At 51.9% G+C, this 27,411-nt stretch overlaps 1 protein-coding gene across 4 annotated transcripts in view; it reads right to left on the reverse strand.

Annotated features, from left to right (window-relative positions):
- Nucleotides 1-8,732: 8,732 nt before the first annotated feature.
- SYT7 (synaptotagmin 7) overlaps nucleotides 8,733-27,411 on the reverse strand; it is a 159,771-nt gene continuing 141,092 nt past the window's right edge. For all 4 annotated transcript variants that reach the window (XM_032776387.2, XM_032776386.2, XM_032776385.2 and 1 more), the window contains 5 exons: nucleotides 26,308-26,578; nucleotides 24,634-24,803; nucleotides 23,723-23,837; nucleotides 23,049-23,248; nucleotides 8,733-10,818 (listed from right to left, as the gene is read on the reverse strand). In XM_032776387.2, coding sequence (XP_032632278.1) covers nucleotides 10,714-10,818; nucleotides 23,049-23,248; nucleotides 23,723-23,837; nucleotides 24,634-24,803; nucleotides 26,308-26,578 — 861 coding nt within the window. In that variant the 3' untranslated portion in view covers nucleotides 8,733-10,713. The remainder of the gene's footprint in view (nucleotides 10,819-23,048; nucleotides 23,249-23,722; nucleotides 23,838-24,633; nucleotides 24,804-26,307; nucleotides 26,579-27,411) is intronic.

The raw sequence follows: 27,411 nt of genomic DNA on the forward strand, positions 1-27,411 counted from the left end.
CAGGCTTACGGGTGGCATTTTTCAATCCGCTTTCTAGTTCTTCTGTACCATTGTGCTTAATGGATTTGCAAAGGAGTTACAGGAAATTGGGCTGATGCCCTTTTCTGCTTCTTCATGATGGATAAATAAAATATCAGGAACACCAACTCTGGTCTTGTTGGGGATCTTGGAGGATGTGTACTTATGCCGAGTGCCTCATTTTTATGCTGTAATTAAAGGGGAGAAGGTGCTCAGGTTTTAACAAAGTCACCCACTCCACAGTGTTAATCAGACATTGGAGTTAACAAAAATCAAACCAACCCAAAAGAATCTGAAACAGTCTAACTCAAAGTTTCTCCTTGGGGCCTGAGCCAAAGCCCATCTGAGGTCAGTGGAACACCACCACCTGTCTTTGGTTCAGGTGCTTGCTCAGCGTTCGCTCCCTGTGCTCCTCTGATGGCTGCCATGTTACTAGATTTCTAATCACTGGGGAGGCTTCCAGGCTTAATCCTGAATTTCTAGTGAAAAAAACAAGCAGAAAAAGCCCTTTATCCATCACAAAGGATCAATAAAAACGACAAGCCCCCCCAGTGATTCATCCTGGGCCCATCACCTATAAGCCATTCATCTCCACAGACTGACGCACGTTTATTGGCACGTGAATGCCAGGGTTTGAAAAGTGCAGGGCAGTCTGAGTAGCTGTGCCTAATGGGAGATTAGTAGGTGTTTGGCTTGAACGTGACTTATTTGTTTCTGAGGCATTGTTAGTGACGAATATCAATCAAAAGTTCCCTGCTATCAGAAACATGGTTCCTGTCACCAGCAGTCTAATGATGGGCCTGGATCTGTGTGGCTCAGAGCTGCAGACCTGTGCAAAGCGATGGCTTTTATTATACTTGGGATAATTTCGGCATTAGCAGGCTTCCTTCCTGCACATTTTCTGTGCCCATGGGGAGAGGGGAGGGGAGGGTGAAGACTCTGTGGCTTGCTTCAGTTCCTTCAGCAATAGAGACTTGCCAGTGTTTTTGCATGGCTCTTCCTTGCCTGAATGCGCTTCAATCATCTTCCATTCCAGCAGCCATTGCTTTTAGCTGGGCTTTTGTGACTTCCGCAGGTCTGGAGAAAGCCCCGTTTCATCGCTGTCTGTGCAGCTGCTGTCCTTAACTGCTTTCATTCACTTCCATGCTGGTCAGGTGCCTCTGTGAGTCACTCCTTGCTCTTCAGGGAATATCACAAAACTAGGTTTGCCTTGGGCCTCACGTATTTTTTCTATTAACCATAATACACCTTTAATACCGTGACATCCTCGCCAAGTCTTTTTCACCAGTCCTACAGTAGCAGCACTTTTCTCCTTCTCATTCTGATCTGAAAATGTCAACTCTGCGAGGTGTCTGAATATTTGTTCCCTTTCTGGGCAGCTCCCAGATTTCCAGCCCATTGAAGGTGCGGGAAGCCAGTCAGATCCCTAGATTGCCATGGAACTGGTTAGTGCTGACGCAAGAGCCTGTTCGAAGCGCCCTAGGAAAGCAGTTAGCAGCATGCTGCCATTTCCATCTGTTTCTCTTAGACAGAAGGTTGTCGAGCAGGCGCCTAAGTGTGAACACAATTGATAATTGCTGGACGGACCAGAGGAGCCCTTTCTGTCACACAGTCGGGGGCAGGCGGCGGGCAGCGCAGTGCATTGTGGGCCCGTAGCGCCAGGTGTTTAGCCTTGTAGCAGGCAAACCCTTTTCTGAGTGGGTCAGGGAGTGGCTTTGCAGAGTGTTGGGGTAAATGCCCCAAATTATTAAAGTGAAAACCTGGGGCAGTTGCCAAAGGGAGGGTGGGGGCAGGGGCGCACTTGCCTTTATCCATCCCAGTCAGCCCCATGTCCTCTTTCAGTCTAAACAAAGGACTCAATACAGTGAAGAACCCAGGGGTGCGGGGGTGGGAGAACCTGTGTTTCTCCTTTGGCGTCTCCTGCCTGTGCTCTCCCAGCCCCTTCACTACCCCATATTCCACCCTGCTCAGAGTCCTGCTGTGGGTTTGTCTCTGCCCTTCTGCTGCTAGGATTTCTTGGAGCCTCTCGTGCCGCACTCAGATCCTCACTTTCATTTCTTTGCCAAGCCAATGCTGCTGGCTATAGTGCCAAGAGCATACTAGGCCCTTGGCAGACCCATACGATCCATCCCCTCCCCCAGTCGCTCAGTCCTGACACCCCAGTCGCCTCTCCTGTGCTTCAAAAGTCTCCTGCTCCTCTCCACAAGGTCCTCCAGTGCTTTCCCTCTGGCTCCATGGCCCCAAATATTTCTCGCCATGACTCTGAATGGATTGGGAGGTCTGACCAAGTCACCTTCAGCCAGGGTTAAGGGGCCTAAAGGCCCATTGGCAAGTGGGTATGTGGCAGGCAGGGAGCAGAGACCCGAGGGAGAGCAGGCATGCAAGTGGCAGGCAGGGAGCAGAGGCCATGCTCCTAGCAGCAGAGTGACTGGCAGAACACTGCTGTTCAGGAGGCCAGGCAGAACGGTAAGAGAAAAGGGGAGCCAGCCAGGTCAGCACTAGGGGCTGGATCTCTCGGGTTTCCAGTGAAAATCGGAGCGATCCATGTTATAAACATGGGTCAGGAGGCTGGGGTCACCCACTCCAGCTAGACATTCCCCAGCCTTTGGAGAGCATCAACATCTGGCTAGGCTTTGTAGCCCTGTAACAGGCCAATTTCCTTAGCCCATGCCCGCTGGGGGCAGGAAGTGCATTTTGCATAGCATTTTGGGTCTCCTTACAGCCCAGCCCACCCTACCCCTTGGCCACATCCAGGTCATGTCTTGGCAGGCTGTTAGGGAAGCTGAAACCACAGAGAAGATGAAAATGCCTCAAGAGAGTGAGGGCAGGGAAAGGATCCATTGAACCCTGGATCTCCTCACAGTGGGAACACCCCTTCCATCCCATTCTCCCACCTTGTGTCCCTTGGTGGGGCTGTGCATGAATCACACCCTTCCCTCCCCTCCCACATCCTTGGCGCCCTACTGCAAGTGACCAGAGAGAATGCTGAAACCCAAGTTATTTGCTATCCTTTATTATTCAGAAGAGAGGCCGCCTCCACAAAACGAGGGGCCAGGTCTCCAAAAATATGGTTCTTCAAAAGAAAACGCTCCTACCTCGTAAATATCCGAGATGATGAAATCACGCTGGCTTAGTAGTTAGTGGTCGGGTTATTTGTCTCCCTTTTATCATTTTTTTGGTTTGTTTCCCCTGCTTCTGTTATAAAATTACAGCAACGCCATGAGTTTAACATCTCTTCAACCCAAACACAATAGAAATGAGGCAGCAGCAGTGTCTAGCCCAGCTGCTGCTGTTGCTGCTAGCAAAGAAGTCTAAGTTCAGTCATTATGTATTTTCGTTTTCCTGTATTTTACACACCAGTTCGATGGTTATCAGCACATGAAGAAGAGCTACCCGAATAAGATACAGCAAAGAGCTCTAGAGTTAAAAAGGAACACACAACTCCTGGAAATCCAGCCATAGAAAAGAAACCACTTCTGGGGAAGGGAAGGGAAGCGGGTTAGCCCTGGCTGCTAACCCAGTGGGAACACGGGCAGAGAGGCCATTTGGTCAATAACGAAAATAGTACTTTGCATGTCTCTAGCACCTTTCATCGAAGGATCTCAAAGTGCTTTACTCAGAGGCCGGATTTGTCTCCTCTTACTCGTGTTAAGTAAGCAACTTGCTCCACAAAAAATACCACTGAAATCAGTGGGGCTTCTTGTGGCATTGGGTGACAACGCCATGTGACTATGGGGATCCAAAGCTGGTTCTTGTTGCTTAAGCCTCACAACTTACCCCCCAGCAAGCTAGGGAAGTATAATTAGCCCCATTTTACAAGTGTAGAAACTGAGGCATGGCGAGGTTTAGTGACTCGCCCATAGTCACACAGTGAGTCAGTGGCAAAGTCAGGGATAGAGCCCAGGAGTCCTGGCTTCATGTCCCCTCTGCACTAACCATTAGACATGCCACTTCCCAATTAGCTGAATTGCAAATATTGCCCCTCCACGCTACCGCCCTGCTTATTATCAGCTAGTCAGTGCCACCATCGCTGTTAACCAGCGGCATGAAACCCGTTCAGCTCATCTTCCTTTCCTCCTTATAAAGTCTCTTTTATTACCAAAAAAAAAGAGAGAGAATATGAAAAAAATACAAATATTCTTTAAATGATTATTTCTGTCAAGACTGTCCAGCACTTTAAAGAGGGACTTTCATCGCAGGCAAAACTCTAGTTTGATACATAAATACATTCCTTTTGTGGCTTTACATCTTCATGTGACATTAGCTGTGTACATTTGTCACATGGCTACCAATGCAGGAATGGGCACCCGGACTTCTGGGATGTTAGCTACCCCTGCCCCTTTGCTAGCCTGGCTCTCTCAGCACTTCATGAATTCAGCCTGGGCTGGCAGTAGGAGGATCGCTGTTGTACCAAAGAAACAGAGTCCTGTTTAGGTGCAGCAGTTTGCCTGAGGTCACATAGGGAGCGTCAAAACTGAATCAGATTCACTGAGAATTTTAGGAGCTGTAGAACCAAACCCCAGCCTGGGGGCGGGGCAGGTGGGGGGTGGAAGGCTGCCAGGGAGCAGGAGTTTGGAGGGCAGCTCCACTTCACAGACCCACAGGACCCCAGGGCTGGCTCACCTTAACACCTCCACAAGTGACAAGTTTACTCTTTCCCAAGGGAAATCGGTTGGGGTTGCACACATTGCCCTTCTGTTTCTTCCACTGTCCAGCAAGAGCCACGCTGCCAAAGTTGAGACTTCGCAGTTGTAACCATGGCTACAGCCTGTGATGCCACAAAGGCAATGTTCTGACAAGAGTGGGTGGGCTAGTAAAATGCCCCTTGAGTCCTGAATATTTTTGTGCCCAAATGAGCCCAATTCTGTTCACTCTACTGCCTGTGGGTTGTCGCACTTGTAATTTGGCAGTGTTTGGTCAGTGGCCAGCGATACAGGATCCTAGTCACAATTTTAGCACAGGTTGGTGCAAAAGTTCATACCAGAAAGTTGGTTAATTTTTTTTTTCTCTTGTTACAAATGGTCCCATCATGCAATCAGTGGAGCAGAAACACCAGCATGTGCTTTAGGTGACCAGTTACACATGCTGACTGAGTGAGGAGTTGATTCAGTTGTGAACCACTGCTGTCACCTGAGCTATGGCTGAATAACAAATAGTGTATATTAGAAGGAATGGGGCTCTGGATTACGATAATTCATTCCATAGTTGGACTAGCTCTAGCTCTAACTTTCCTGGAGGCTCAGGAAGAGGCAGAGAAAGGGCTGCAGGCGAGAAACCATTCCCCTCAACATAGCTCAGCTCAAATACTGACACGGGAAGCTGCGTATTTTCAAGTTTGCTTTGGCATGAAAGTCCCACTTTGCAAAAAGTATCCCTCTGGAATGTTTCCTTTCATCTGATTGGCTGAGAGCTGCATGGGTGGGGCACAAAAATAAAAAGACACTGTTGCCCCCCCCCCATCAATAAGAGTTTGGTTTTTATTTCTGTAGTGAATTGGTAACTATTTCACCTAAGGAGTGTAGATCGCTAAATGCCGTCTCACCGTCTCTCTCGCTCTCTCTGCGTTTTTAAGTGGCCTTTTCTTCCCCACGGTCCCTGCCCCAACAGACCAATAAATAAATCTAACCGCACTTCCTCGGCGTTGAAGAACTGGCTCAACTGAGAAGAAGTGATGCCACAAAATGGGGGAACAAGAAAGAACCGAAAGTCCACCCAACCTTTCCTAGGAGATCCCAACCGTTCCCCCATCTCCAGTAGGCCTTCCTCCGTCCTCCTGTCATGGTTTATTGTTAATTTTATAAAAATGTGCCTATCACAAATGTCTCTAGGCACCTGCACATCGTTTAGAAAAAACACCATAACACAATGACTGTGTCAACCAAATAAAAGACTCTTATGCCCTAAAAAACAGGCTAACTACTGTACAGAGCCTATCAGTCACCCCATCAGAAGGCCTGAGAGAGTAGGTGGTCCTTACATCACACTCACAAGGTTAGGAGCCTTGGGCTCTCTTGGCTGGATGGAAGAAGAAGTGAATGCGTGCTTTGAGAGCCTTCCCCAAGACTGCCCCAATAACATCTTAAAACAGTTAAGATCATGAATGACTTAAGACTGAGAGTGACATCAATTATCAAGGTGGCACCCAAGGAGGCAGTCGCACAGGTAATGAGGAGCTAAACCACGCTGGGATTTATACATTAGTAGTGACACCTTGAATCACACCTGGAAGCTCATGGGAATCTACTGTAGCCTCTGGAAGAACAGGTGTAACATTTTCACTGTGCCTGACACAGCTCATTACCAGGTTTTGCACCAGAGCTACAACCCAGCTGGTCTCCAAAGGACTGCCAATGTAGAGTGCACTGCAGCAATCCAGTCTGGAGGCCATCAAGCCGTAAATAACAGTCAAGGTCCAACTGAGATGGTCACAATTGTCTGACTACAGGCAGAAGTCTAAAAGCTGCCAGTGATGCCTGAGATTGCAGGGAAGGGTGGAGTTTTGACAGCACTTCCAAATTGGACCTGCACTGATAAAGGGTGAGAACAACTTTTCAATAGCTGCCTGCCATACACTCTAGCTGGGACCCAACCTACTAGCATCATTGCACCAGGAAATGGAGACAGTGCACTGCCTGCCACTGACATAACAATGACACTGCTGTTGCATGTAACATCTCAATCTCCTCTGCCCCGGTGGCCTCACACACAAACTGAATAGGACGTAATGGAACTGCAATGTACCACACATGAACGTGCCCTTGGGTCAGTAAAGCAATTGCTCAACACCACCTGCCCCAAGCAGACCTACGGAAGAGCCATCTCATCAGCCCTAGCTATGATCTTCAATAGAATCAACCAGCTCTCAAGGGCCTCAGCTCCAAAGGCTGCTGGCAGATCTACAAGGAACATGGTAATACCTGACCTTTGTCCATCACTAGGAGCTCATCAGGCAGCAGGGCTAGTGCAGCCCTCCACGCCACAAACTGAAAGGAATTAAGGCAACCTGTGGACTCTACATGACACTGAAGGTGTCCTCCCACAATCTCTTCAGTGATCTCAGCTCAGAAAGGATATATTAAAGCGAGACCAGTGAGGCGGACAGTGTCAAGCGAGGACAGCGTGTGCACGGACCTAGTGAGGACTGCTAATGAGATGCAGCTGGCCCGGTAGGTAGGCGTTAATGATCTCACCCAACAATGGACACAGTGTTCCCTGCTCCCCACCCCAGCTCTGAGGGTTCTAGAACATCACAAGGGAAACTAAATAGATGTTGTCCTGACTCAGGGCAACATGCCAAGTGACTCCACCCACCCAGCTGGGCAAGAGTGCATCAAGGGAGCCTGGACACCACTAAATGCAGTGCTCCCTTGGTCTAGGGGAGCGCCCTGATACCTGGTTGCACCCCTGAAACCTCTCCCCCACGCATTCCCCCCACCTACATGCCCTAGTACCTGCCCTGATACCTAAACATTCACTTAGCACCGAGACAACCCAGCACCCACCGTATCTCACCATTCACCCACCCAGTAGCCACCCCAGGCACCAGTCTACCCAGTGGTCTTGGTACCTAACTCACTCATCCACCCAGCTGTCCCTGCAGCAACCCCAGGCACCTATCAATCCCATTATCCTCCCTGACACCCTCTCCCTCTATCCAGTCTGCACCCCTGAACCCCCTCCCCCATCTAGCAGTCTTGGCACCCACCCCCAAGGACCTCCATCCTCCCATCTATCATTCACAGCACCCTTGCATCTACCCCGCTCAGTCTACCCAGCAGCCACCCTTCTACCCAATGGCCTCAGCAACCATTCCAACACCCAGGCAGTTGCCTAAGCACTCAACACACTCTTGGTGGGCAGAGCAAGGTGGTGTGTGTGGGGAAGCAGAGTGAACGAGTCCCTTCAAGCACCCAGCAGTGGGTGCTGCAGCCCTGTGTGATAGGGGGCTGTGGGGAGGGGTGGCTGGGAATAGTGAACTGGTGACAGGAGCTCGAGGGGGACCACTTTTTTTTGGGGGGGGGGGCGTGGGTGGAGACGGTGAACCATTGTATGAGAGGAGTGGCTGAGTGGGGAACCAATGACATGGGGACGCAGAACAATGGTGAGGAGCCCAGGCCTCAGCAGGGAGCAGCCATGGTGCCATGGAAAGAGGGTCCCAGAGGGTCATGCATAGCAAGGGGGCAGGTGTACTGGCCCAGGGATTGGGGCGAGTGGGCTGGCACGTACTGGCCTCCTGCCTTGAGTCTAGTTCAGGGCCTGAGCACTGTGTTTCTGCCAGTGGGGGAATCAGGGACCAGCCCCAGGCGCTGATCGGGGAGGGGCAACTCTGGAAGCACCTAGTCTCTGTGGGGCTCCCTGGCCAGCCCCCCGGGCAGTAACTCCAAGGGTGCTCAGCTGGAGCCAGAGCCCCAGCACTGCTCTGCCTATGGCCCTACAGTGCCCCCTGGTGGGAGCTTGCGGCTGTGCAGGCCCTATGGTTTGCTCTCTGCAACCCCCATGGCTCGGGCTCCCCTCCCTGTGCCAGCGCTGCAGGAATTAAATGAGGGCTTCTTGCCCTTGCCTGAGTGTAAGTGGCTGTTCAGCGGCTCCTAGTCCCATGGCTCAGCACCAGCCCTGGCTTGCAGTCCAGATGGGCAGTTTCCAGCTAGCTCTCTAGCAGGGTCCCTTGCTGGCTGAGCGAGGCCGGTGCATAATTCAGCACACCTGCTCCCCCTCAGGCTCAGGCCTGACAGGAATAGCGAGGAACAGTCCCTTCAAAGGGGCCGGGGAGGGACCAGGGCAGGTCAGAGCCCTGGGGCTGAGTGACGTGCTGGGCAGCAGGCAGGGCCATATGGGGAGTGCTGGCCAAGAGATGCTCCTGGCTAGGCCAGTGCCAGCCGCTCCCTGCAGGTGGCGGTGTAAGCAGTGGTGTAGCAGCAGCACTGGCGCGCTCACAGCTATGCCAGTCTGGCCCCCTGCTTGTGGGGAATGATGGGCGGGAGGTGGGGGTGGGCTGTGTCGGCAGCATTCCCATGCCCCAACACCCAGGGCTCTGGCGTTCTTGGACACCTAGCAGGCTCCTCAAGGGCTGATGGGCGACATTAGTTATTTTGTGCCCATTTGTGGGCGATGTGCAGCCCCTTTGCCCCAGTGTCACGCTGCCAGGAAATGAGCAGCAATGCCCAGAACTGTGGGGGTGGGGAACAGAGCACCCCTGGGGCCCAGCCAGCCACTGCAGCGGACATGGCCCAGTGACGCACCCGGAATGGGCTCAAATGGACCACCATGAAATAGCCGCCTGCTACCTCAGCCCAGCCAGGAGAGCCCATCATGGGGCTGTATCACTACTGGATTGAGGAGAAGGGGTGGGGGCATATCCAGCCCCACAGCAAGTGGGAGACCTTCAAAGACAGCACCTTTGAGACCTAGGTCAGGTTGGGGGATGGGTGCTGAAGGGGTGGGCTGTGTATGGGGAGGATCTGGGGTCAGGTTGGGGGTTGGGGGCTGGAGGAGTGGCCTGTGTATGGGGAGGGTGTGGAGTGTCTGGGGTCAGGTTGAGGGATGGGTGCTGGAGGGGTGGGCTGTTTCAGGGTCCATATGCCTGGGAGCGTAGCAGTGTTTCGGAGCTGGTTTGGGAAACTCTCTCAGTTCGAGCAGGACGAGGCCCTCACCAGCCAGAGTGCGGTGACTACAGTCAAGCTCTCATTAGCCCTAAAGCCGAGCCCAGTTTGGCTACCGATCCATCTGTTATGGCTTCCAATCCCATATACTACAGAGTGGTCATGAGGGGAGACCCTGCCTGGTGGGCAGCTCCTTCCGCCTCTCTCCCTATCAAGCATGTACTGGCCCCACTCCCCATGTGGCATCAATTGCTTCAAACCCCATGCACCAGCCAATTAAAAAAAAACCACATCCCGCACTGGGACCACCATCGTCCTGTGGGATCAGGGGTTTCTCCCAGGCAGGGCAGAGAGAGAGAGAGCGAGCAAGATGTGAGCAGCCCGCACGCAAACATGTGACACTTACAACACGCTTATACACACACACAGGAAATGCACAGGAGGCTGTTGGAGTGGTGCGGATTCCCCCAGCCCTGGCCGGGATGGGATTCTAGCCGCTATTACTTATATTATTCTTATTACTCTTACAAGTTTTATTGAATTAAAAATAAATGACCTCAAGGAGACCGAGGGCATGTCCCCCTTGCCGGCCCCCCTCCTAGGCCCACATGCCCTCTAGGAGATGCTGACTTCCTCTGGGGAGCGCTCCCAACAGGCCTTGGGCTGGAAGAACTCATAGGAAGTCTTGTGTGGCGGAGGTGTCTCCTCCTCTCATCACCTCATGGAGCCAGTTGCGCCAACACCACTTCCTCGCTCTCCAGGGCCAAAACAAACCAGTGCCAAGGCTCCTTCCCACCTAGAGGGCTGGCATCTCTCTCTCGGTGTAACGAGTCAGGAGGAAAGGTTAAAGCAGGAAGTCGGGCACTAAAGGTGCTCCCGTTGGTGCCGGCTGCCCTGTGGACACAGCGGATGGCCAACGCTGCTTCCCAGAGTTTGGAAACGTCGCCAACTTCAGACCCTCAGCTCCTTGTCAGCCCCAAGCTTGTCCCTTAGGGGGACCCCAGGTGCCTCTGTTGTGCATAAAGTAGTGAGAGCATGGCCAAGAAACGTCTACTTGGAGCGGTGAAAGCCAGACAGAATTCTCAGCTGCTGCCGCTCAGGCCTTCAACTGGTGCCACTGTGCCACGGCCTGCCGGGGATGGGCGATCATATCCTTCCAGTGCTTCACCTCACCAGGGCCACTCTTCCAGGACAGGTAAATCTACAGGGAGAGAAACCCAAGAGTGAGTCACTCCCCCTCCTTCTGTGCCTGGACCACAGCTCAGTTCTATACCACCCCCTGCCAACACTGCGCCTAGGGTCACCTTCCTCCCTGTTGCACTGACCTCTTTGGCCTCCCTTTAGCTTACTGGATTCCTGCTCAGAGACTTTAAAGGTCAGAAAGGAGCATCATGATCATCTAGTCTGACCTGCTGCACAAAATTGCGGGCCACAGGACATCACGCACCCACTCCTGCAATAGACCGTGAACCTCTGGCTGAGTTACTGATGTCCTCAAATCTTGATTTAAAAACTTCAAGTTACAGAGACTCCACCATTTACACTAGTAATGTCCTGCTCTGGCTCCTTGTCCACACCCTTGCGGTCCTGCCCATGCCCGTATCTCTCCTCTCATTGTCCTCCTCCCTGTATGTTCCTTCGTATTCTAGTGCTGTCCTTCCTCTTTCCACACTAAGTCCTATGGCCCCAGGCCTGGACCTGCCTCCCAATTCTTGTCCCCCAGGCAAGCCCCTGCCCTTGTGGGAGCTGGCAAAAGAGTCAGGGTCAGGCCAGTGAGGTGGCTGGCTGGTGTGTCTGGGGGAGAAGAGGACCAGCTGGCTACGCAGGCCCACTAGTGAACGGGAAGGGTTGCAGCTTCTGGGGAGGTGCCCTTGAAATGCTCTGGCTATCTGGAGATGGCCCACGCTCTGAAGCTGACAGATACTCAGCGGGACGTGAGGCTGTGACACTAACACGACACCTCTACATTGCTAACCACTGGCAATACCCTTCAGAGAAAAGCACCGACGACCTGCTCATTCCTCAATTCCTGCAATCGGGCACAGGGCAGAGAAGCTTTGCAATTAGGCACTAGGGTCCTCTTTGGGGCATGCATCTCTAGCCACTAAATCTCATCCTTCCCCCTCCTTGGGCCTCCCATCCACAGCCTTGTTCCACGGACCTCTTGTGATAACATTGGCTGATATCCTGCATCCCTCCTCTGCCATGCAAATTTGATGGAGGCGTCAGAATTAGCTACAAGGCAATGCAAGTGAGTGAAAACCCCTCTGCACAGGCTGGGTTATTTTTATCTGCCAATTTTCTATACAGCCACGTTGAAAATGTGCGTGTCAACCCTCCTGCATGCTGACAGCAGAGACATGCACTAATGGAGCCTTGTGATTGTCACTCAAAGTAACAGGATTTCATAGCTTGACTTAAGGTATGGTATATACTGGTAATTATTCAATCAGAAGTTATCATCATGTTGCCAGCAGCAGAGCTGTGGTTGAAGTTGTGGAGGGCAATCTATTCTCAGTCTCGGGCTGCAGTTGCCTAGAACATAGTTGACAATTTTCCTTTGCAAGTTTTTTTCAAGTTCTTTGCTCTGTTGCTTGGAACTTTCTCAATAAATTTCCTTTAGTAATGAAATTTCTCTCTCGCTCTTGCCCTGCCTACTGTACTGCACTCGATCTACCTACCTACCGTCTAACACAGACATGCCCAGGCACGTATATTACATCTGTGTCCAACCATCCTTCAGGTATTTCAACCAAGGGGTCTTGTGGACTCTAAAAGCTAAGAACAAGCTAATTATCATGGTTATTGCAGGATGTTTGTACATAGGGTGGCCACTCATTCATTTCCTGGATACTTCTGGGAATGGCATGGGCCTGATCCCGCTGGTGTGACCTCACACCAGTTGGTGTGAGGGTGCATGTGAGGTCACACCAGTGGGGGAGGAGTGGTGCACTCTTCAAAATGGTGTCCTCCGTCTGATAATGGACAAAGTCTTATCTGGTTTTGTCTCAGTACCGGAAGTGGGACAAACCACCCAAAAAGAGAACTGTCCGGTTCAAAACTGGACAGCTGGCCTCCTGTCTGTATGGGAAACAATTGTAGAGTTACATCACTTGTAGAATATTGGGTTCCAAAGCTATGGGAGTAGAAACTTGTCCCTTGAGGCAGATGAGTCTCCAGAGTGGACTCAATTAACACTGGGAACAATGGACACCCATCGACCCAGCCCAGCTCTGGGTTTGCAGCCTGCAGCAGATGCAGGCTTGAGCACTGAGAAACACAGAAGAATGCCAAGGAAAGACTGTGACTAGGGGACCATCAGGACTGAGCTGACATTAATGATCCCCTTCACCCCTCGCTTTGTTCTCCAACATCTTTGGCTGGCTCTTGCAGAGGATGGGCCCTGGCGATCAGTTGCCAGGATACCAAGTGTTGGCCACTGTCTGAGTCCAGGCAGCCACACCTGCCCTCTGGGGGTCTCTGTAATGATTACATACCCTTGTCCCACCACCTAGAAGTAGACACTTGAGTAACACCTAGGGGAAACTGAGGCACACCAGAGTATTCAGAACATTAAGAACATTCCCACTTCATCCCAGATGGCCAGAAATTGGTGAAATTGGAAAAAGAATGAGAGCGCCAGAGGTGAATGGAGGAGAAAGGCTGCAAGAGAGAGAAGGCAGCCCAGAAAGCTGCCCATTGGAGACTGATGGAACTGGAAGACTGAAAGCATGAACACAGGTGAGCAGGAGCTCAGAGTGCTGGAGTTACAAAATAAAAGCCCTCAATCCAGAGGTAGTGCCCAGCCCCCAGCTATAATAAGCGATGCCCAAGCTGCAGGGACAGCCAATGCATAGATTACCTTTGAGAGGATACGCAGAGTACACCAGATTCCTGGTGCACAAAGATGACCGTCTTGCTTCTCAAACTCTCTGTTAAAGCCTTAAATGTGTTTAATTATACGGATCTGTGGGAGGCTCTGGTTTATGATCAGTCCAAGGAAACTACTGAAAACGTTTCAAATCCCCCGAGGTACATCGCCTACAGTTTAGAAACCTCAGCAAACATGATCGGATGATTCACGGGAAGGAACTATGTTTATAAAGTGTGTCATTACTGAACAAGTGGATAAGGGGGTAAGGGGCAGAGAATTGTGAAAAGCTGGTCAACACGTTTGCCCATGAGCAGTTCTCTGATGCCTGCAGCACTGATGAAGTAAGGGCTGCAGTGTGGGATAAGACCCCAAAGACTGTGAAAGATGCAGCTGAGCTATAGGTGCAAGACCATTTGTGCAGCACACGCCACAGAGGGATGGGCAACGTCCCGGCATAAAGGAGGGTCCCTGATTTGTCCCGGGGAAGAGGGCAGGAGATGGTCCCCTTCTGGCAACACCAATAACAGGTTCCCAGCCCAGTGGGATGGTCCCAAGAGCTGTTATCTGTTTGAGTCTACTGAATGCACGAGGAAGCAATGCACTTCCTGTGTGGAATCCAGATGCCAACCCTGAACTGGCCAAGGTAAGGAACCCCCACTTGGAGCCCCCCAGGGTCCATGAGAGGGTCCCAGTTAATTTTGTCCAGATTGACTTACTGGAAGTGGACAAAGATGCCAAGGTAAACAGCAGAATGTGCCGAGACTGGAGGGACATGAGGGTCCATGACCCATTTGTCAAAGAGAATATGATTAAGGAGTCTGATGTGCTCCCAGGGGAGATGGTAAAGCCCCTGGCCCTGGGAGAATCCAAAACCATGAGGCCTTTGGCTCACACTGAGCTCGAGGGGGAAGGTTTAAAAGGTACTTTAAGGCAGGGTTCTCCAGAATATACCTGTGGATGTGCAAGTGGGGAATGATGATATTTCACTGCCTAGGGCTGTTAATATTGTTACCTGCAGCAAGAGGGTATGTCCCCCACCGGATCCCAGACATACACCCTGCAGAGGGGGAGGCAGCTGAAGGGGGAGATGAGACCTCCACACCCTTAGCAGCAGAGAGCAGCGAGATGTCCACAGGGGAGGGGGACGAGGGATCAGCCCCCTTTCATAAGGCAGCCCTCAGTATAACCAAGGCCAGGAGGAGTTTGCTGCAGGACAGAATGCATGGCTTCCACAGCAGCAGCAGACTGGTGTACATTGGAGGTGTCTGCAAGACCAGGGACTGGGCGCGCAAGTGTAACAAGTCATACAATTGTAGAGTTGACGGCCCACCAGGGCATCCAGTCTGATCTCCATTCCACAAGCTGCTAATGCCACCCAGCACCCGCATGCTACACCTAGCAGGTGGGGTGTGCTAACTGCTAGCCTGCAGAGGGGAAGAGTAGCAGGCTTGTGGAGCCTGGAGCAGAGCACTTGGGTTGCCTGTAGAGTTGGGAGACTTTCCTCTGGTGGGCACAGAAAAATCTCTCTTATGCTGAATGCAGGTGGTAAAGATTCACCCCAGCCACCTGGGGTCACCCCCAGAAGTGTCACATCTACCTACCTACCATGTGTGATCTGTCTAATTTAATCTGTCTATCTACATGCCTGTCACTGTAGCAAAGTCTGGGAAGCTTTTCTGAAAAGTTTGTGCACAATTAGTTCATCTATTTTTGAATTAGAAGAGAGGAAAAATACCTCCCTGTTTCTCCCTTTAAACAATCCTGGATCAGACACTCAGCTGGTGTACATCAGTGTAGCCTGTGCTGAGCTCACCAAGGTGATGCTGATTTACACCAGCAGGGAATCCGGCCCCCTGTCTCTCAAGGATGGCGATGGTTAGAAAAACGGCTGAAAATGGCTTGTTTGAACTCAAGAGACCTTGCTCCCCAAGGCCCTGGAGAGCCCTCCTAGCTACAGGACAAAAAGTCAAAATCTCAAAAACATTTGTGAACTCAAAAATCATTTTTTCCCCCATTTCAGGTCAATCAAAACACCAGGTTTCCATCCTGCCCTCCCGCTGACTTTTTAAAAACCTTTCTTTCAGTCTAGTTAGCTTACATTTCAAAAGGCGTTTCACACCACAACGCTGGAATTTGTTGTTTTGAAAATGTTGACATGAACCATTTCAACCATTTCAAAACTTTTCCCTTTGACATTTTTCCAGTTGGGAAAGGCATTGGCCCCAATCCTGATTTGTGAACAGCTTCAATTTCAACACATTGGCATTTTTGTGATGAAAAACTGAGTCATGGAAAAATCCCATCCCGCTCTCGTTCTGGCCTCCTAGTGTGTCTGGTTTGAGTATCATAACCAAACCTGATCCTGCCTGATTTTATAGGAAAGAGGCACCTGTTCCATAAAAGAGTGTCTATACTGAAGCTGGGAAGTGCAGTTCCCAGCTCAAGGAGTCATACCTACGCTAGTGCTGATCAACTAGCATGCTAAAAATAGACATGTAGTCACAGCAAGCACAAGTGGTGGGAAGGGCTAGCTGCCCCAGTAGGATCCTGTCTGAGATGCTAGGTATATACTTGCTGCGGCTAGCCCCGCCCACAGCTTGCACCCCCATGCTGATGATCTGTTTTGGCATCCTAGCTTCATCAGAGCTAGTGTGGGCATATTTACTTGAGGAGGAATTACACTCCAGCTCAAACTGTGGACATACCCACAGACACGAAGCAGCCCTGCAGGGGGCTGGGAGGGTCTTGGGTGATTGGAGGCTAGTTGTTCAAATGGCTCCTAAGTCACATAGGCACTTTGGAAAATCCTACCCATGATGACGCTATATTTGCAACGTAGCTGAGTTAATGTTCCTGCAAACCTTGGAGCAGAATCCAGCCTCGGTTAAGCATGTGTATCCTCACTGATGGTTGCCGGGTTGCATCGGTACAAAGGGGGACAGAGTTTGGGCTATCTACTTGTATCACTATCATGGTAGCACCTACAGGCTCCAATCAAGCTGTGCTAGGTGCTGCACACCCACTTAATGAGAGGCAGCCCGTGCCCCACTGAGCTTACACCCTAAATAGACAAAGGATGGGAGAAGGGAAGGATCTTTCCACCCCCCACCAGACACATGGAGAACTAAGGGCCAGAGAGGTGAGGCCCAAGCCAACCCAACCAGCCGTCCTCTCACTTTGTGGCCTGACTGTGCTTAAACTCTCAGCTTCTTAATGCCACCTTCATATTCCACTTTTAATGTAATAGACATGGTGTTTGTTTTATTGCAGCCCGGCATGAGGGAATAATTGACTCCCTGCAGCATGCAGTAATAATCATGAGATTACCATGTCAATGTATCATCATTACGCTAATGGGGGAAGAGTTATAGATACTTAGTGTAAATCAGATTTACAACAGATTTATTTGTTTAAGTACTGCCTGTAATTTTGTCTTTACAAATAAGGGGCCAGCTCCCCAACTGGTGTAAACTGGCTGTACCTCCATTGGAATCAATGGGTTAGCTCCTTCCCCAACTGGCATAAATCAGCATCATTCCACTTGAGTCAACGGGCCAGATCCCCAGCTGGTATAAATTGGCCGTAGCTTCACTGAAGTCCATGGAGCTCATCTGATTTACAGCTGCTGAGGGTCTAACTCAAGGTTGTTAACTAGTTCTTTAGTTAGGACTCGGGTGACTCAGCCTTGGAATACATGTGCAGTGAGTGTTTGATGTAAGATCAGAAGGCGCTATATCCAAAGTATATATCCCATCTTACTGGGCCCGTTCTTGCCTCTATTACTCACACAAGCAGCCCTATTAAAGCCAATGGAAGTACTCTCCTGAGTAAAAGTCTCAGGATCATTCCCCACAGCACGGGATATTTTTCCTCCATAGGACAGCTTCGTCGTAGGTGGAGATTACACTCTACCTAGAACTGCAGTGCACTGAGCCTTTCATTTTATCTCCCTATAAATAGAGTTTCATTAGATTCAAGTTCATCCTAAAGCAGGTTCTGCTGTACACTGGAGAGACAAGTGTAGCAGAATAGCTTAGTCAGAGAGATCCATTAGACACAGTGGATGGCTCATTTCCTTGACATCTCGGTTGTTGGCTGGATTAGCAACTCTTGGATCATGTCAAGTCAGAAGCTAATACAAGGTGCTGAGACAGTGGCCGGACTGGTTGCAGAGTTTCGTGCCAGATCCAAACTTTCCCAGAATTCAGGTGCCTTTTGGGACCTGGGGTTTTTTCCAGGATTGGCTGTAGTTCTTTGGGTGTCTCCCCCCAGGCGTATCCAACAAATAACTAGTGTTCCTATTCTGTGGCCATTCTAGGGCCAGGAAGACATGTTGGAAGGTCACATGGCTTTTGGGATGGGCTTTCATCAGCATAGGGTGATGGGAGCAATAGGAGGCTCTGGGAAAGGCGAGGAGACTGAGATGTTGAGGTGTGGCTGCTGCAGACAAAGTTGTTTTGGCTTGTTTTTTATTGACTGATGAACCTTTGTTTATGTTAACAGAGTTACCTGGAGGGATAGGGGGCTCAGTGGATGGGTACCAGGCTATGGGGATTTTTGCCTCCAGGGCACTGGTTTGAATTCAGGTAGGTAGGTTCCCATCTGACATTTGTTTGGTGGCTTGGGTGGGATGATTTCAGTGGTCTTGGTCCACTTCCCAGTGGATATCTATCTACATTGTGAAACCGATACCCTTTTGATGGCAGTCTCGAAAGAGAGGCTGAGGCTTGAAGGGGGCAAGGACCATGAACTCCCACCCTTCCATAAAGGTGATCTTCCCAGGTCAGAGATGAGGGACAGCACTGTTTTTGTCAACTGTTCCATATCAAGTGGCATGACAAGGTCAGCAATGAGGATATTCATAGCTGAACCCAGAAGCTGCTTCCCATCAGCCCAGGTCTGGGTTCAGTAGTTTTCTAAGTACAGACATATCATCAGGAGGGAAGATCAATGAATTATGAAGTGTGTGTATCAAGGAATGCTGCTACACAGCTGACAAGCCCGTGGATACCAAACACTTCAGTGGTGCAACAGGACTGCCGATGATGGACACAGACTAAATATCCAGCTTGACTGCCTTAAGGACCTAGCTAGAGATCAGTCTGGGCAGTCCCCAATCTGCAAGGAAGTGACATTCCTTTGGGATTTGCCTTGATGATGATGATAGTGATGGAGCTTGCTCATGCTGTGCATGCTGGGGATTAACAGAAGATGCCACATGCCAGGGCTGTCAGTCTAGCATCTTTCACCAGCACTAACCTCACATGAACATTTAAATAGTTAACTGGGAGGGAAAGGGAAGGTGGTCAGCCTCTTCTTGCTCAGGGAGAAGACTTTAGACAGACCATTTGACCTGAGTGCCCCCATGTGGTCACTTAATACGAGCGGTTGGCTTCTCAATTGCCTTGGCTTGCTCACAGGCTTTCGGGCCATCTTCACAGTTGGAGCTGTGCAGTGAGATAGCTGGGCTCCGTGCTGCTAGCTGAAGGTTGATTCCTTGCCCAGCAATGTTCTCTCTGGAGCATCGGGGAGTGGTGAGACTCGCTGTCCCAATGCAGCTCAGCTGTCCTCATTAGAGGCAGCTGTTCTTGAGTCAGTGTAAAGGAAATGGTGTCTCTTCTGCCAGTGAAATCCTAACTGTGCAGGGAAGGACAGACTGGTGTCTAACAAGACACTTGTGGCCAAGATTCTGGACTCAGTAGTGGTAACAGAGCTGGAGGAACATCTAGACAGTCATGTTCAATAATGAAATAGCTGCCCAGATTCAGTCGAGGACACAGCACCAAGAATCCCCTTGCTACTGTCAGGGATGATTTACTCACTGCTTTGCAAACACAGCTGTCCTTGCTGGTGTTGTTAGATCTATGGGCAGATGTGGATATTGTGGATAGTTGATGCTGCTGCCTCACCTAGATGATTAGTGGAACAACACTGGGAATGCACAGGACTGCTACCAGTCATGTTTTAGGGACCTGTCTCAATTGGTATTGTATCTCTGGGTGGATACTCACCAGACTGTACTGGGATAATGTGCCATGTTCTCCACGTCTGTGGGTTGTCTCCAGTGCTCTTCAGATACGGCTTCTTGGAAGGATATGTATCATCTATGGTCTGGGATTTCACTGCTATGCTGATAATACCCAGCTATCTCTCTAGATATGTACTGATATTTGCCTCTCAAGACTCCGTGAGGAACATGCTATGAAATCCATGACTAGATAACATGGAGATGGCTAAGACTATACCCTGGCACAGCTGAAATAATGCAGACTGAGTCAGGCTGGAGATATGAGGAGAGCATACCTCCCTGGGCTGCTCGGCCTTCAATGGGCTGAATGTAGTTCACACACTGATATGGCTCTCTATCCCCACGTGCCCTGAAGATGATCCTGGCCATGTTATAGCGATTCCGTCTAGACGAGACGCGATATATCGAACCCAGAGCTTTCGATTTTAACGCGCCGAAATGGCGCGTCGTATAGACGTGGCCTTATACGTAGTTTCTCACAGTAAATTGATTCCCCGATCCCTGTAGGCTTCACCTGATTACAGGCTCTTCACAGTCCAGAATTCTCTAGGTGGCAAATGGAGGCATTGGGCACTTTCTGGCTTGAGCACCAAGAGCTTGACACTCCAGACAGGGTATTGTTGGTGAGTTTTCCTCCCCTACAGCACCATCATTTCCACATTATGCCCTCTGTGTGATGGACTCCTCTGTGTGCTGAGAGATGAGTTCATGAATCTCTTATTTCTGTTTAAGGCACTTCCGGACTTCCTCGTTTTACTCCCAAGACATGGTTTGCATTAACGTCCCTTCTTACAAATGGACAGTTGCTCTCTCTCCTTGCCTGGGGCTACATTGCTTTGGTAGCACCAGTTCCAGTGGTCTGGTAGAATTGCCTTTTCTTTGCCTCAAGCTAGCGCAGGGCAGAGGGGCTCTGAGTCGCCATGTTGCTGGGGCACGATATTTGGGGTGCTTGCAGTGAACTCTGCAGAGAGCTTTTGGGATTCCCCAATTGGCTCTGTTGGCTGTGGTGTTGTGCAACACCTTGATCTCTGTGGAAGGTGCAAAATGGATCCCCAAACTCCAGAAATGCCTTGCAGAGCACCTAAAAGACCACGGGTGTTGGAAAAAAGCCCAGCAGATCAAATGATTGTTGCTTGTATTAGCAGCTAGCTGATGAACAGGGAGCAGAGAGTAGCTGTTAAAGGGGAGAACTCTGAGTGGGGAGCAGTATCGAGGGAGGGAACCTCAGGAGTCAGTGCTAGGACTCCCATCACTTAATATTCTCCTTGACAGGCTAGAGGAAGGTGAAATTCACCAGCTTTGCCTTTGGTGCTCCCCGGACAGTTCCAGCCCCTTCCATGACCTAGCAGCTTTGTACTGAAGGGTGACTGAATGCGCTTGGCAAGAGCAGTCAGGGGGACAAAGCCCTCTCTTTGAAGCATTAGCATCCCAGTGTGGCCCAGCAGGTGTTAACAGTGTGCCCCAGGCTCCTGCGAGCCCTCTTTGCTTTGGCTGTGTCTCCCCTCCGCTCTGTGAGTCCTTAGTGAAAACACTGGCCAGTGCTGGAGCCAGAACAGACCCCCGCAGGACCCCACCTGACTCGGCCTCCTAATGTTGACAATGCCCATTATCTATACCTGTGACGTGTGCGGATCAGTTGCCCTTATGGTCTCTGCTAGTGGTATGTTCCAGTGGCCTAAGCCCTTACTGCATATCCACGGCCTACGTGCATGTGTGTCACCTACGCATACAGCCTAGGGCAGTGCTGTGAGCCTGTGGCTTAAGGCAATGGTGGGAGGCCGTGGCCTAGGGCAATGCTGTGAGCCTGCGACCTATGGCAATGCTGGGAGGCCGTGGCCTATGGCAATGATGGGAGCCTGTGACCTATGGCAATGGTGGGAGGCCGTGGCCTAGGGCAATGCTGTAAGGCCGTGACCTATGGCAATGGTGGGAGGCCGTGGCCTAGGGCAATGGTGGGAGGCCGTGGCCTATGGCAATGCTATGAGGCCGTGACCTATGGCAATGCTGTGAGCCTGTGACCTATGGCAATGCTGTGAGCCTGTGACCTATGGCAATGGTGGGAGGCCGTGGCCTAAGGCAATGGTGTGAGCCCGTGGCCTAGGGCAATGCTGGGAGGCCGTGGCCTATGGCAATGATGGGAGCCTGTGACCTATGGCAATGGTGGGAGGCCGTGGCCTAGGGCAATGCTGTGAGGCTGTGACCTATGGCAATGGTGGGAGGCCGTGGCCTATGGCAATGCTGTGAGCCTGTGACCTATGGCAATGCTGTGAGCCTGTGACCTATGGCAATGGTGTGAGGCCGTGGCCTAAGGCAATGGTGTGAGCCTGTGGCCTATGGCAATGGTGGGAGGCCGTGGCCTATGGCAATGCTGTGAGGCTGTGACCTATGGCAATGCTGTGAGCCTGTGACCTATGGCAATGGTGTGAGGCCGTGGCCTAAGGCAATGGTGTGAGCCTGTGGCCTATGGCAATGGTGGGAGGCCGTGGCCTATGGCAATGCTGTGAGGCTGTGACCTATGGCAATGCTGTGAGCCTGTGACCTATGGCAATGGTGTGAGGCCGTGGCCTAAGGCAATGGTGTGAGCCTGTGGCCTATGGCAATGGTGGGAGGCCGTGGCCTATGGCAATGCTGGGAGGCCGTGGCCTAAGGCAATGCTGGGAGGCCGTGGCCTAGGGCAATGCTGTGAGGCCGTGGCCTAGGGCAATGCTGGGAGGCCGTGGCCTAGGGCAATGCTGTGAGCCTGTGGCCTATGGCAATGGTGGGAGGCCGTGGCCTAAGGCAATGGTGTGAGCCTGTGACCTATGGCAATGGTGGGAGGCCGTGGCCTAAGGCAATGGTGTGAGCCTGTGGCCTATGGCAATGGTGGGAGGCCGTGGCCTATGGCAATGCTGGGAGGCCGTGGCCTAAGGCAATGCTGGGAGGCCGTGGCCTAGGGCAATGCTGGGAGGCCGTGGCCTAGGGCAATGCTGTGAGCCTGTGGCCTATGGCAATGGTGGGAGGCCGTGGCCTAAGGCAATGGTGGGAGGCCGTGGTCTAGGGCAATGCTGGGAAGCCGTGACCTATGGCAATGCTGGGAGGCCGTGACCTATGGCAATGCTGGGAGGTCGTGGCCTATGGCAATGCTGGGAGGCTGTGACCTAAGGCAATGGTGGGAGGCCGTGGCCTAGGGCAATGCTGGGAGGCCGTGGCCTAGGGCAATGCTGTGAGCCCGTGCCCTAGGGCAATGCTGTGAGGCTGTGGCCTAGGGCAATGCTGGGAGGCCGTGGCCTAGGGCAATGCTGTGTGCTGGAACAGGCATTTTAAATGGAAGCATTTCAAGGTTTAAAGCCCTCTCCCTGTCCCAGAGGTGGGAATACAAAATATGCGTAGTGTGCCCCTCTGAGCGCTGCGCTGGGACTCTAGTGAAGGTCCAGCCTTGGCCTCCCATAGCCCCTCCTCTCTGTGCTGATAGAACCCACTCTCCCGCCATCCCTGTTACCTGCAGGCCCAGGAGACCTGTGGCCCTGGGACTGTCTGGTGGGGGACTCACCTTGCCAATGACGTCATTCCGGCTCAGCCTGTCCTTGTCCATGACGGTGATGATGATGGTCGTCTCTCGCAGCTTCTCAGTGGGGATGTCGAAGATGAAGGACTCGTTGAAGACTGGGTTCAGGCACCGCTTCATTACCACCGTCTTCTTCTTCTCCACCCTCTTGTCTTTGTACATCAGCCACACCTTGACGTAAGGGTCTGCCACAGAGAGGAGAGAGCACAGTGCTCTTAGGACAGGGCAGGGCTCCTCCTCTTTCTGCTCCTTAACTTAGCCTGTCCTCAGGTTTCCTGCCTCTCATGCCAGGGCCCTCTCTTTCAGCTGGTAGCCTACAGCCTATTGCTCAGTGCAGGAGAGAGGGGTCTGTGGGGTTGCTCCCCTTTCTGCTGCAGGATGTACTGGGGAGCTGAGACAGGTTGGGGGACTCTTGAGTTCCTCCCAGTGTGGGACAGAAGAGACTCAGAGCTGACCGTTCCCTGTGGAAGAGAAAGGAGGACTCTCTCCCTGCTGTGGGACAGAGGTACTCCGGACAAGTTCCTCCCTGAGGAGAGGTAGAGGAGACCTAAGGTGAGGACGAATAGATTGCAGTTACCCTGCATCTTAGTACGCTGGGGCAAATGGCCCCTTCCAGGACCCCTAGCTCGGTACAGAAGAAGGGCCCTGATTGCCAGTACCTGACGTCCCCCCGATGTCCATGGCTTTCAGATTCCGTGCTTTGATGATATTCACAATGATGGAGTTACCAGAAGGGTTGTAGCAAAGGGACAGGAGGAGTTCTCCCCGACTTCCCTGCAGAGAGGAGAGGTTGTTATAGACTGGTAGAACTCCCCGGGACACCAGCTAGCCTAGCTCAACCAGAGCACCTCAGCGGCCCTGTCCCCACAGAAACCACCTTCAAACGTATATATGGCTGTAACATGCTTTGCTTCTCCCCCACATCCGAAGAAGCTGGCTGTCTAGGGGTGAGACAGAATCTGTAGCATGGCTTCAGCTAGCACCATTATTGGAAACAAATTGACATCCACATGGATCAGTGAAAGTATCCCACAGCTGGTGCCAGCCCACGTGTTTGCAGTTGGCTCTAAAGTATGGACGAGAACTCTTTTCTGTTAGCAGAGTGTCTCCTACAGGATGCACGAGGCCTCAAACCCCTTCTCAGCTGACAGTGGGTAAGACCCATAGGCCTTTGGATTCTGGATAAAGAGCGGATGCAGTCCCCAGGGCTGCCAATACTGCCCCTTTACCAATACCAGATTCATGGGACCATCATAAATTCATAGATTTTAAGGTCAGAAGGAACCACTCTGCTCATTGTGTCTGACCTCCAGCATAGCACAGGCCAGAGACATGGCTCTCATCCCGGCCTCCAGGAGTGCTGCTGGGATAGTGGTGGATCCCTCTGGGAATCTCACAGAGGTGAGAGTTCGGGGATGTCTTCTCTGGGACCCGTGCTGCGGCAGCTCCAGGATGTCCCCAGGGAGCACTAGGCTATTCTAGTCACTGAGGCCAGCTAATAGTCATGTACACTAAGCCAGGGCATTAGAACGCTGGCTAAGCCTCTCTGAACACAAAGCAAAGGGCTTACACTCCCATCACTGCAGGGTTTCAGCTCCTTCCAGAATGTCTGCATCTGGGTCAGGTCCAACTTGTTGAGTGGAATGGACACCTCTCCGATGGGGTCATTGCGACTGAAGCGGTCATAGTCCAGAACCTGGAGATACAGCACCCGCTGCACCACCTTCTCATATGGGAAACCTGCCAAGGAGACCAGAGCGGGAGGTGGCAACCCAGGAACATGGCAACATGGCCAAGTCTGGCAGAGCCATTCCAGATCCATACACATATGTAATCCCAGGTGGCATTCACACAAAAGAGACCATCACTGGCACATGTCTCTCTAGCCAGTTCTGGCTGGTATATGTTGCTGGGATCAAACAGTGAGTGGAGAAGGGGCACTGGGTAGAGGGAGACACACGTTTCAGTAATTTTATGGCCTCTACTAGTATCTGTGGTTACGAGTAATCATCCCTCATGCTTCATGCCACCAGCTGGCCACTGCTAGGGTCAGGAAGGAGTCCTATCTTTCATGAACATCATTTCACAATTGGCTGGGTGCATCGTAACTGTCTGTGGAGGTGTTTGTCTCTTTCTGTGAGTGATCAGGTATTGACTGTTCACCTGAGGCTGGACCTTGATTGATGATGTGATCTGATATGGCAGGAGGCCAGATCCCCAGGGTGTGATCTTACAGGGCAGGAGGCAGGACGGTTTGATATGGTTTAGCAGAAGTGGAGATAGTGGACCAGGTAGGCCAGAGATGTGGCACACAAGGTGGGACACAGGACTAGTGTGACCAGTGGTTCAGTATGGGGAGGCAGGAGAGGGGATCACGGAGCTGACTGTCCATTGGGGTGGCTGTGGGGGGTAGGTCACAGAATCCCACGCTGGAACGACCAGGAGGCAGGACATTTGGCCAGACGGGGCAGTGGCTCAAGTTGGGGAGGTAGGAAAGGGTGTACTGGTGCTGACTGACCACGCTGTGATCCAGCATGGTGGGGAGAACAGTCGTGTGGAGAGATCAGCCTAGCAGGAACTCACTTTGGGCTCCAGTCTGGCAAACCCTGCTTCCTACAGGGACTCGGACTCACCTTCTGTCTCTCTGTCATATGGCCAGGGCCCTCCCTAACTATTCTGGGGCCCTATGCAGCCCCCCTGTGGGGTGTGTGTGTGGGGCCCCAGGCCTCCATGGGGGGAGAGGGGCTGGCCTCAGGCCTCTGCATGGAGAGGGAGGGGCTGTCTTGTGGGACAGTGGGGAACCACCCCACAGCACTCACCAGCAGCATGGCTGAGGCTGGGCCGTTGCACTTCTTGCCACCAGTGAGTGCAGGCCCAGCCCTGCCCGCATTCCTCAGGGGAGTAGGGGTGAGGCTGGGGCGGAGCAGGGGCAGGGACCATGGGGAAGAGATGGAGCAGGGGCTGTAGCAGCATGCAGCTGCGGAGGGCACCCAGAAATTTGGTGCCCCAAATTGCCGGGTGCCCTATGCAGCTGCGTACTTTGTGTATGGGTAAGGACAGCCCTGCATATGGCCCTCGTCACCACAGTATCTGAGTGCTGGGAGGCACGAGTGCTAACCCCATGCTAAAGCCAGGGCCCAGAGGCAGTGGAGAGGCTGTGACTTCCCAGGGTTAGCCAGGGGTCAGTGACTGAGGTGGGACTCGCTCCTGACCCACGCCCTGTCAGCTGGCCTCTGCCACCTACCTTCAAAGAGGAAGGTCTCATTCCAGTGCGGATTCAAGTTCTTTCTCTTCACTTTGGTCTCCAGCTTGTTCTTTTTATCAGGCAGCAGGTAGATCTTGACGAAAGGGTCACTGGTGCCACTGAAGTCCTTGGCTGGCAGCTCCTGAGCCTTCATGATCTTGACAGTCAGGGTAGATTCCTGGAAGTTGTAGCCGACGCTGAATTGGATTCGGCCGAGTTTCTCCCTGCTGGAGCTGTCATGTCCCTCATCATCCTCAGAGCCTGGGGAGAGCTGAGAGGGGACAAAAAATGGAGAGTCAGCCTGGAGAGCTCAGCATGGGCTAAGCACCATCGCCAGGGAGAGACTCAGACATCTACCTATCTACCTGTCACATCACCAGGGTATCTATGATTTATGTTCAGTCTTTGAGCACCTCCTCCTGTAGTTGTCCTTCCTCCACCCCCTCTGTCCCCCTCCCTCCCCAAGATGGGACCAGAGGGGGAGACTGGGCTGATTTCTCCCCATCAGGTGGTTCGGACTCTGCAGACCCAAGAGGCATCTCTAGTCAGGGCAAAGCATAAATCTGCAGTGAGGAAGGGGGGTTGAAGGCTCCTGGGGAGGGGAGATCACAGCAGTGGGATGGGTAGCTCAGTCACTGGGTGGATGAGGCTGGTTTCCATCTGCCTCTGAGGAATGTTATGGTATTGCTTAAATAGCCAGGGCCAATCCTGCAGCCCAGATGTGAGTGTAACGCGAAACATAGCACGGGCTGGGTGCCCCTCTGGGGCTGTTCCCCATAAGGAGGTTTCTTAGGTGGCAGCTGCTGTTTCCACATGGCAGAGCTAGTCCTTTAGCTCAACCAGTAGAAGCTCATGCTTTTAGACCAGGTTCAATCAGTTGCTGCCCCAGCCAAGGGGAGGGTGAGAGGTGCAGTCGGTGAGAGGGAAGCATGCAGGGTCAAGCTCTCCGAGGCAAGGCTCTGCTGATTATCAACCTGCTTCCTGATAATCAGCAAAACTCCCTGGGCTTTGGCGGGGCCAGGTTCTGGTTTGGGAGTAGAGAAGGTGTCTATGTCAGGTGAGTTTCTTCTGGAGCCCTCTGTGTGTCTGGACAGCTCTGCAGAG

The sequence above is a fragment of the Chelonoidis abingdonii genome, chromosome 4, assembly GCF_003597395.2.
Source record: "Chelonoidis abingdonii isolate Lonesome George chromosome 4, CheloAbing_2.0, whole genome shotgun sequence".
Taxonomy (NCBI): domain Eukaryota; kingdom Metazoa; phylum Chordata; order Testudines; family Testudinidae; genus Chelonoidis; species Chelonoidis abingdonii.